The sequence below is a fragment of the Arachis hypogaea genome, chromosome 19, assembly GCF_003086295.3.
Source record: "Arachis hypogaea cultivar Tifrunner chromosome 19, arahy.Tifrunner.gnm2.J5K5, whole genome shotgun sequence".
NCBI classification, from domain to species: Eukaryota; Viridiplantae; Streptophyta; class Magnoliopsida; order Fabales; family Fabaceae; genus Arachis; species Arachis hypogaea.
The window spans coordinates 157,627,879-157,639,674 of record NC_092054.1 but is presented as its reverse complement, the minus strand read 5'-3'; the positions used below and the strand labels follow the sequence as shown (position 1 = coordinate 157,639,674).

General features: G+C 34.8%; 1 protein-coding gene across 1 annotated transcript; it reads right to left on the bottom strand.

Annotated features, from left to right (window-relative positions):
* Positions 1-3,605: 3,605 nt before the first annotated feature.
* LOC112777319 (small ribosomal subunit protein eS27y) lies at positions 3,606-4,561 on the bottom strand. The gene is made up of 4 exons (XM_025821666.3): positions 4,385-4,561; positions 4,190-4,291; positions 4,066-4,094; positions 3,606-3,953 (listed from the first exon to the last, which is right to left on the bottom strand). The coding sequence occupies exons 1-4, from the start codon at positions 4,385-4,387 to the stop codon at positions 3,827-3,829; spliced, it is 261 nt and encodes an 86-aa protein (XP_025677451.1). The 5' UTR covers positions 4,388-4,561; the 3' UTR covers positions 3,606-3,826.
* Positions 4,562-11,796: the final 7,235 nt, after the last annotated feature.

Genomic DNA, 11,796 nt, shown 5'->3' with positions numbered 1-11,796 from the left:
TATTAAAAGTAAACTATATTTAACCTAAGAAAAAGTGGACACAGCAGTTATCTACATAATTGTCTTTAATTTGCATACCGAGCTCAAAGCATTGGTGTTGAAAAATAAAGGGTCGGTAATGATAGCGGCCATTATGTTCTCACTGTGTATGCAAAATCTGCTCGAGTCTTTTTTTTTTTGCTCAAGTCTGAGTTACTCTTGCAAATGGCTTCGTTTTTTTTAGTACAACTATATATCTTATAAGGGCCCATGACGAATGATTTGACTAGTTATATTTTAGTCACTATTTGACTGGTTGTTTTATTTCAAGTAAGGTATTTATTGCTTTTGACTTGGGCTGTTTTTAATTGTTATATATATATATATATATAAAGAAAATAAATTAATTCCTTAAATACGCAGGAATGGAAACTATAATCAAAATGCGCATACCCAGCAAAATGGGTTATGCCGTCAATTTACGAGAGGCGCCAACGAAAGGATACTGTCATGGCAAAGTGAAGGATTAACCATCCACTTCAAGGATGGCGAACGCGAAATGGCCAACATCGTTATTGGCGCTTGCGAAGTGGACCAAATCATATGAGGCAACAGCGAAATGGAGCATCTCTGTTGTGATGGACAAGAAATGGGGCACTTCATTTCTGGTGACTACGAAATGGAGAAGCATCGGTTAAGGCTGCAAATTTTAGTAGCGCTAGTCCGCGTACGAGCATGCACTAGATGTATTGGATGGTCATGGGAAGAGATGTTGGTTTTGGTTGAATATGAAAGGGGAGAAGGGGGAGGGAACCAAGTCGCAGATTCAGTAGGAGTGAAAGAGAGATAAAAAAAAATTGGTGGTGGGGAAAAAAATTGTCAGCAGTTAAAAATCTTGTGTTGTGGTTTGAAAAAAAAAAAATTTAAATGAGTGGTGATAAAATTAACCTAGAAAAAAATCTTAATCGGTTGAATAAAATTCATATTGCCGCGCATTTGCTTCACAAGGTTAGTTTCAGTGATCATGCTTTGTCAACTATGTTATTAGTACTCTTGTTAGAACTAATTTTATTATTATTTAATGTTGGTTAATGTTGAAAATAAGTAGTATGACCACAATCCAATCAATCACGTGTCAAATAATTTATTATTGTTATTATATTAAAATATTAATATAATAAAGTCTTTGATTAAATTTATAGATTTATCATTGTGATAGTGATCATAATATTAAGAGATAAATCTTTTATAATTTAATCTAAATTGTTCTTGGTCATAGGATTATTAAAAAGGACATTAATAATCCGGAAAGATATATATATATATATATATATAATATGGTCTTCATTGGATGAAGATTAATAGATCTCATTTATTACATTATATATATAAATGGTGCATATAGAGATATGATCATTGAATTGACTCACTCTGAGAATTCCTAATGGTTATAATTACCGCATATTTGTCAATAGGATATTCTCAAGATGAACATGGTAACAGAGCTTCCTTTAACCCGCGACTATTATAGTAATTAACAATGTATTTATTATACTTTGATTTCGGACACCTAATACCCTAGGGTGCTAGTTGAATGGATATTGGGTATGATTTAAATACTTGTAGAATTAATGATTAGTCAATGAGGAATCCGTCAACTCTCAGTATTTATTATATGACTAATCTATTAAATTGCAACTTTTTAAGAAGCTACTTAGGAGTTTATAGAGAAGTTGAAAAAATAACTTCTTTCATAATACTACTACTTTTGATCACATCTCTCAGCAAAAAAATCAAACGTAACTCCCGTTGTACTGATCTAGTTGATACGGATGCACACGTGAAAAATTTTTTAAAATTGAACAAATTAGACTCAGAAATCGATATGTCCAAATTTTGAAGAGGTCGCAGACTTTAATATATTTTTAAATGAGTAAAGTATCGTTTTTGTCCCCCAACGTTTGGGGTAAGTCCTAAAGTTGTCCCTAACGTTTCAATCATCCTATTTAAGTCCCTAACGTTTCAAAATTGACTCAATGTTGCCTTACCGTTAGGGATCCGTTAACAAAAATGATACATATAAATAAAATTTAATTTTATCCTTCAATAATATCAATTTTTTACTGTATATAATATTTAATTATTTTTTAATCACATCGAAATAAATTACACTTAATCACATTACTTTCATTCTAAATAAATTTATTTTTTTATAATTTTACACTTAAAAGTTATAAGTTAATATAAAAATATAAAAAAATTATTTAGAATGAAAATAGTGTGATTAAGAATAATTTACTTCGATGTAATTAAAAAATAATTAAATATTATATACAATAAAAAATTGATATTATTAAAGGATAAAATTAAATTTTATTTCTATGTATCGTTTTTGTCTCAAACTTTTTCGTTCTATTTAAATTCCTAACATTTTAAAATCGTCATAATTTCGTCCCACCGTCAATTCTGTTAACAGATCTCTAATGGCAGGACAACATTAAATCCATTTTGGAACGTTAGGAACTTAAATAGGACGATTGAAATATTATGGGCAATTTTGGAACTTACCCCAAACGTTGGGGACAAAAACGATACTTTACTCTTTTTAAATCTTCAGGGAGTTAAATGTCTGCGGACTAAAAAGTCCATGATCGATTTATCATTTTCTCTAGAAAAAATGATAACAAGTCCACAACTGAAAGAATTAAATTTAAAATGATTTAAATAAAAAATTAGAAATCTAGAGAAGTGATGAATTTTCAAATAATTTTAATATATTTGAGATGTGTAATGAAAGATTAGGGATTTCACCATCAAAATTTTCAAATAGTTGAAGTGGTAAATTCTAATCTTATAAGGCAAGGACTTATTTTATGTTCTGGAGATTCTTAATTCTATGGATATAACTAAGAGTAGCAAAACTCCAGAGTTTAATATTCATGATAAACCTTGTCAATCATATCATGCATTTGACATTTATACCTAAAAAAATGACAAAGGCTAAGACTGCTTGTTATTCAACAAAGACCGAATGAATGAAAAGCTGATTTTTTTCGTAACTTAAGAGCAGCCAAGCAAACAAAGAAGAAATCTCTAACTATAGAGGCAAGTTTCACCTTGAGCCCAAAATTGTAAAGAAATATGGGGCAATCCTTCTCGCTCAAACTGCTATTACTAAAGCAGCAAAGCGGCCTGTAGCCCCTTCACCATACGGCGAATTGTTGTGCGCCTACGCACTTAAATGTGCGCCACAAAGAATACCCTCTCCCGTGGATATACCACGCCACCCCTAACTCAAGAGGGAAGCGCTCGGCCTTAGGCGCATCATCAAGCAATCCACATTGCTTGTGTTCAACAAAAAATCCAAAATATAAATAAGAAAAGTCTAAGGGGCCAGCAACTTTTTTAAATTCTGGCCAGTATGTAACCAGTAAAAAAAAAATGAGCCAATGGATGAAATCTCACATCAATCTCGTACCATTAAAACCATCATTGATGGCTATTTGATGGCTACAAATCACAAAAGTTGCTAGTCTCCTAGCAATCCTCAAGATTAAAACCTAACCTAGAAAAGCATAAAAACACGTGTAATGTCCAGCTTTAAGAACCAAAAGTAAGACAAATCAAGCACAAAGAACTACAACACATGCATAACAATCATTGAAGAATCTGAGTAATATGAATCCAACATGAAAGATAAAATTAAAAATCTACCAAAACCATATGCAATATGAAAAGGCTAGGTGGTATCATCAAGTTCTAGAGAAAACTGTGAAACAAAGACAAAAGGCATTGATCCTATTTTAGAGCAGCAAAACTTTACAGTCTAAAAGGATGTCACACCGTTTTAATCCCCTTTCTTCCTAAAAGAGCAGCCCTCAGTCAGCCTGGCTCGCCCGCCGGTTGGCTGGCACAATACTGTCTGGCAGTTTCCGCACACCACGACAGTTTGAGAGTGGCTGAATACAGTGGTACTGCATCCAATCACAAATTTGGCGTGTTAAAACTAATTCGAGTAATTTGAAGCAAGTTAGATATCACTAAATAAAAATCAACACAAAAAAACGGGAGAATCATCCAACTTACATGTTGAAGCAACCTTGGCACTTCACATCCTGCAACAATAAAACAGGGGAAAACAAGAGACATAAAAACGTATTAGAAAAACTAATAACAAAAAAAACGGGAAAGATAATAAGAGAGAGAATACCATGAAGAAAGAGTTAGGAGACTGAACAAGACGCTTGAGCTTGTGTTTTCTCTTCTCAAGCTCAGCTGGAGGGTTAAGCAAATCGATGTCATTCTGAAGAACCTACTCAATCCACATGAAAATTCAGTTATTCAAAGAAACCGCATAGATAATCAAGCACGGATCTAATGAAATGCGAGGAAGAAGGACACTCACCATGATGGCTGCCGCACAGGATTTCGAAACCTCTCAAAGAAACCCTAATTGTGAGTAGAGTGCAGCACCAACCAACTAAATATTACTCTCTAAAATAGGGAACAAAAATTTGGGTCATCCTTAAATGCTAACGGGTGTTGTGCTCCTTGTTTTTTTTTTTTTATTAAAGTTAAGAATGAGATTTAAATTTGTAATTTTTAAAGTGTTATGCTCTTATTAATTTAATAAATTTTAATTTTTAATTCAATACATTTTAATTATTTATTTATTATATTTTATGTAAATGATTTAAATTAAAATAGTAATTTATTAACTAGATTAATAACTTTTTTTATAAGTGTTAAATATTTCTTACAAATATTAGATATTGGACCAAAGTCCAAAAAAAATAAATATTAAAATGACCAAAATATGTATATGGCAGATTTTTAATCCTGTTTTAATACTAAAAAATATATGAATGGTTTATTATTATTATTATTATTATTATTATTATTATTATTATTATTATTATTACAATAATAATAATAATAATAATAATAATAATAATAATATTTTATCAATTCAGTTATTTCATATATTTAAATTTTGGCATATGTTTAATTATTCATGTACTTAATTTAATTATATTTTTTTATTGATACTTTAAATATTTTTAATAGTATTTTGAATAATTTAGTTTTTATGTTAGTACATATATTAAAATGTGACTAAAAAATAAAAAGAAAAGAGTTGAAATAGTGTTTTATTTTAATGACTTAGATAACTTCTAAAATTAGTATACAGAGAGGGATACACTTCCTACTTTTTCTAGAGGCACCAGCTTCCGCCCAAAAATTTGCTTAGAGAGTTTGGTTTTTCGTGATCCAAAAAGATTACAATGGGCCATAAAATTGTAACAGTAAAGTGTTTATAAAGGTTAGGTCCAAAAATAAGTGCTATCATGACCAAAAACGGTTTTTACGAAAGTTAATTAATATAGAAGATATTAAAAAAACGTTGGACTTTCTTTTTTATACGAAGAAAATTATTTAGCACCTCCCCTGTTTTTTCTCTGCACAACATAACGTTTCAAACAGCCATCATCGCCCATGACCGGCAACAATAGGCTGGAAAGGGCCCCCAATGAGCACTCCCGACCACCACAGGAACATGAGAACCAAGCAAGGAACAGCAAAAAGATTAGAAAAGGGGAAGATGGGTTCTCAGGCACACAAGTGCTTGTCCTTCGTCATGAAGATTGGATAGAAGATAAAGTAGAGAATCAGAGAACGAGGTCCTATGCGAACATGGTTACTGGAGCTGGAGCAACATCCGATGAAGACCTATCAGAGACTGAAAATGAAGAATTGATGAGTGACCAGGAGAAAATACCTGAAACATCAGAACCAAGAAAAGATGTAAGGAAAAAAAAAAGAAGACATATCACTTGTGGATATGGGAGACGGTCTGTTCAATATTGTTATAAATGATAATGCTAAAAGAGAACTCTGAAAGCCATGGTGAAAATCCCTAATTGTTAAACTCATGGGGAGAAAGATTGGATATGCAGCAATGAAAAATGAGGCTATAAATGATGTGGGGCAGATTTGGTGGAGTGGATGTCATAGACATTGGCAATGACTTCTACCTGGTAAAGTTTTATGCTGAGGATGACTTCGATCATGCTCTCCTTGATGGTCCTTGAAAAATATATGATCACTACTTGGCTTTAAGATTCTGGGAGCCAAACTTTAACCTCATTCTTACCTCGATTGACAAAATCACAGCATGGGTTAGACTTCCAGGCCTTCCCATCGAACTCTACAATGAAAAGATTCTAAGGAAAATAGGTGACCTTATAGGCAGAACCTGTAAAGTGGATTACAACACCTCGCATCTCTGTCGAGAAAAATTCGCAAGGCTATGCGTGGAGGTGGACTTAGCTAAGCCACTGCTAGGAAGATATATGGTAAATGGAAAGGAATATCAAGTTGAGTATGAGGGCATTCACCAAATTTGCTTTACATATGGCAAAGTAGACCATGAATAGAAAAATTGCGATATTTGGAAGGAATTAAAAGAGGCAAAAGAGCAGCAACAAAAGGAGAAAGAAGAGAAGGAAAAACAAGCAGCAAAAAATATGAAAACAGCAGCAGTAATTCAAGAAGCAGCAGGGAAAAATGAACTAGAGAAAGCAAAAAGAAATAAAGCCACAATGAACCAGGAATCAGATAAGTACGGCCCATGGATGATAATCCAGAGGCAAAGAAGAGTGAGGAAGAAAATGAACAAAGAGGAAGTTGGTGCCAGCCACACCAAAGAGAAAGAAAGTAAGAAAAATAATAAGTCAAGATATAGTGTGCTAGAAATAGAAGAGCTAAATGAAAGTGGAATGGAGAATGAGGAGGAAAAAGAGTCAGAAAACAACAAAAAAGCAGCACAAGAGGAGAAAGAACAAAAGCAAAGAGACAAAGAAAAAGAGACAAAACAACCAAACAAGAATCAAATTGAAAAGAACAACACAACAAAAAACAAGAACAACCAGATAGAACTGACTCAAGCACAAAATCAGCAAATACAAGTAGGAAAAAATCAGAACAACACAAAGAAAGTGATTTACAAGGGAGAAAGCAGCAAGAATATCAAGGAAAACAACATAGTTAAATACAAGGAGAACTGGAAGGCAGCTAATGACGACACGCAAAATCAAAATTTTCAAACAACCAACAACAAAGAGCAAGAATACCATAAAGTGCAGGAGGAAGAACCACCAGACCTTAGAGAGCTAGAACAGAGATCTGATGTGCCTATGGAAATAGACATGCAAAAGGAGATAGAAGACCTGATAATTGGAGTGGAGTGTGAAACTCCCAGAATTAGTGAGAGAGAGAAAGACACAGCTGCGGATATGCAGCTAAACTAATTCCTTCCAAGGGTTTTAATGATTATAATGTCTTGGAATGTTAGAGGTGCGGCTAGTTGTGCTTTTAGACGCACCTTAAAATAATTCTTAAGACAATACAATTCTGACATTGTGATCCTCTTGGAAACAAAAACTAGCGGTAATAATGCTAGAAGAATTATTCAAGGTGCTGATTTCAACAATTTCATTATTGAGGAAGCTCAATGTTTTATAGGAAGAATTTGAATATGCTGGAAGGACAACAGTATCTCTATTACAACATTAGAATCTAACCAGCAATTCATACATACAAGAGTGCAGCATCACATCCAAGATCCCTGGTACCTCACAGCGGTTTATGCGAGTCCACAACCAAACAATGGAAGAGTGATTTGGCAGAATATTGAAAGAATAACAAGAAACATGGGAGAACCTTGGCTGTTAATAGGAGATTTTAACGAGATAAAAGATGGCACTGAGAAAAAAGGTGGCAGACCAATTGATCTTAGAATGTGCAGAAACTTTGCTAATTGGATCGATAGATGCGGATTAGTAGATCTAGAATTTATAGGATCCAGGTTTACCTAGAGAGGGCCACAATGGAAAGGATACGACAAAGTTTTCAATAGATTGGATAGGGCTCTATCTAATCCCTCGTGGAGAACCAAATTTCAAGAAGCGGTTGTCAAAGTCCTGCCTAGAACCAAATTTGACCACCATCCTCTTTTGTTAACGAAAAATGAAGGAACAGATTGCAGGAATGGCAGACCTTTCAGATTCGAAGCTATGTGGTCAATGCACTCGGATTTCAGGCCGTTTTTGAAAAAACATTGGAAAGAGGACAGCATGTTCATTCAAAATCTCAACAGTCTCGGAAAAGATCTAAGTAAATGGAACAAAGAGGTCTTCGGAAATATCTTCAAGACAAAGAGAAGACTTTTAAACAGAATCAATGGCATCCAAAAAAGTATTAGCTACGGGAAAAACCCTTTTCTGGATAATTTGGAAACAAACCTAAAAAGAGAACCAGAAGACATTCTTGACAAAGAAGAAGCTCTCTGGCTCCAAAAATCTAGAGAGCAGTGGATGGTTGAAGGGGATAGAAACACAAAGTTCTATCCCACTAAAGCCATTATAAGAAGAAGAAAGAACAAAATTCACAAGCTTAGAGATGCTAATGGAAATTGGATAGAGGAGGAACAAGAACTGAAAGATCACATCATCAATTCCTACTAAAGACTTTACCAAGAAGAGGTAATCATCACTCCGCTACGGTTAGATAATATAAACATGCCTAACTTGGACCCTTTGGTCTGCAGGAATATGGAGATGATACCAACAGATATGGAGATCAAAAAGGTCCTTTTTAGCATTGGTTCGCTCAAGGCTCCAGGAGAGGATGAATTTCCAGCCATTTTCTTTAAAAACAACTGGGAGGTTCTAAAGCGCAAAGTGTGTGACTACATCAAGGATTGCTGGCGGAATCCCACCCTTTTGAAGGACTCTAACTCCACCCTGATAGTTCTCATCCCAAAGCTCCAACACCCAGAATTCATCACACAATTTAGGCCAATAGTCTTATGCAACGTCGGGCTTAAAATTTTAACCAAAATCCTAGTGCAAAGGCCCAAACCTCACCTAAATGACAGAATTAGTCCACATCAATCAAGTTTCATACCAGGTAGAAAGATTCAAGATAACATCCTTATTGCAAAGGAGGTAATGCATTCTATGAAGAAAATGAAAGGGAAGAAGAACTACATGGCGATCAAAATCGATTTTGAAAAAGCATATGATACAATCAATTGGAATTTTATTCAAGAAAGGCTCCTAGAACTAAAGCTCCCTGAGAAAATCATCCACATCATTATGGAGGAGGTTAGATCAATCAGTTACAACATCCTATGAAATGGCAGCAAAACAGAAAATTTTAGTCCTAGCAGAAGAATTAGACAAGGGGACCTCATTTTTCCTTACCTATTTGTCATTTGCATGGATAAACTGTCACAGTACATAGAGTAAGAGGTGAATCATGGACATTGGATCCTTTTCACGGTGGAAAGAGAGAAAATAAAAATTTCTCATATAATGTTCGCAGAGGATCTGCTGTTGTTTGCTGATGCTTCAACACACCAAATGGAGGTAATAAACAGAGTAATGGAAAATTTTTGCAAAGCTACTGGTTTGAAGATCAATTCGACAAAATCATCAATAGTTTTCTCTAAAAACACTCCAGTGCAAATCAAGCAAAGCATCAAGGAAAAAATAGAATTCTAGGAGAATTAAGCTCTTGGAAGATACCTGGGGGCTATGATTAACAACAACAAAGTGGGAAAGAAAAATTACAAAGCAGTTCTAGAAATGGTGCAAGGAAAGCTAAAAGGGTGAAAATCAAAATGCCTATCACTAGCGAGCAGAATAACATTGGCACAATCAGCAATAAGCCCAAGTGTTAATTTTGAAATGCAACATGAGAGAGTACCAAGGAGTATCTGTAATGAAATAGAAAGAATACAGAGAGGCTTTATATGGGGAGATGAAGATCGGAGGAGAAAATGGCATGCTATCAACTGGAAAACTATGTGCACACCTAAACATGAGGGAGGATTGGGATTTAGGAGACTGAGTTTGATGAATGATGCTTTTTTAATGGAAATCATTTGGCAATTAAAGGAGAACCCTAACTCGCTTTGGGCAAAAGTGCTAATCCAAAAGTATTGCAATGGAGACAGCAACATAAACAATCCTACTGCTAGAAAAGTATATTCAAACCTGTGGAAGGAAATTTTGAAGATTTGGCCAACATTCCAGAAGCACACAATGAAATTCGTTGGAGATGGAACAACAACTAGATTCTGGACTGAGAGATGGGTGAACAACGAGGGCTCCCTTCTTAACATAGCAACTATGAACATAACAAACATAGAAAGCACTGTTAGTGAATGGATAAATAGAGATGGAAATTGGAACAGAGACAGTTTAAAAAATTACCTCCCAGAGGAAACAACAATGAAGATTTTGGCGCTTCCCCCCAAACAAGAAAAATGGCGCGGACAGAATTGGATGGATGCACTCGGATGATGGGGATTTCTCTGTCGCCAGCACGTACAAAGCATTAGCAAATTGGACCAAATCTACAACCACAATCTGGAGTAAAATCTGGAAGTGGCAAGGACCGCAGAAAGCAAAGATCTTTATTTGGAAAGCAAAGCATAACCGAATACTCACTAATCACAAAAAGGCAAGGATGTTTGTAAGTAGAGGAGATTGTCAGCTGTGTCAAAACCATCAAGAAGACCTTCTTCATGCTCTAAGGGACTGCCCCAAAGTCTCCAGTACTTGGGCGCAGCTCATTCGGCCAAGTGCATTACATATTTTCTTCCAAGCAAATAGAGAAGAATGGATGGATATGAACATACAACAACAATTAGGGCATGACCATAATCAGAATTGGATGGATATATTCATTATAGCATGCTGGAAGATGTGGAATTAGAGAAATAAGAAAATTCATGAGCCAAATTATAACAGGCCACAAAATACTCAACTTGAAGTGATGAAGAAAGTGGCGGAAGTCAAGGAAGCTTTTCAGAGAAGGGTGGAGAACCGAATCAACAAGAACAAAGAGATCCGGAACATAAGATGGATGCCACTATCGCAGGAGCGGATGACGCTTAACATCGATGGCACGGTGCAAGGGAGCAAGGAAAAAGCTGGGTGTGGCGGGCTCTTGAGGAATGGAAGAGGCAAATGGGTTGCTGGATTTTCCTTCAATATAGGGAGGTGCACGGCTTATATGGCGAAACTGTGGGGGAATCAAAAAGGGAATGGAACTAGCGTGGACTTTGGGGATAAGGAAAATTAAAGTGGAGTGTGACTCCAAGTCAGCAGTAAAGATTATAAGCAGCTCAAGAAATCTTACAAACCACCCAAATGCTTTGATTAGGGACATCAGTAAGTGGAAAAAGAGGAATTGGCAAATTAGTTTTGTGAATATTTATAGAGAAGACAATAGATGTGCAGACTGCCTGGCGCGCAAAAATTTGAATCTAGACCCAGGATTCTACTTTTGGGATACTCCTCCTAAAGAGGTGCTTAGATTATTAGTAGATAATGAACAAGGGGTATCTCTGTCTCGTTTAATTTCGATGTAATTTTTTTTTTGGGCTCTGGCCCGTCTTAATACCAAAAAAAAAAATTAGAAGATATTAAAAAAAAATCATACAAAAGATAATCCCTACATGTATGGGCGTTCTGTATTTATAAATTTGTTGGGTATGACCATGATGCTAAGATCATTGTCTTTTATATATATTTTTATGCTCTTCTATGAATAAAAAATAATGATATTTCTATAATAAATTTAATTATTCTATGATTGATTATTTAATTAATATATATATATATAACCGTTTTAATAATTGATTTTGGTGTTTCCAAATATTTTTAACGTTTTGCAAATTTGCTACTAAGTATATTGATTCTTTACTTACATGAAGAGTTTTCCAATAAGCTTTTGACATTACTT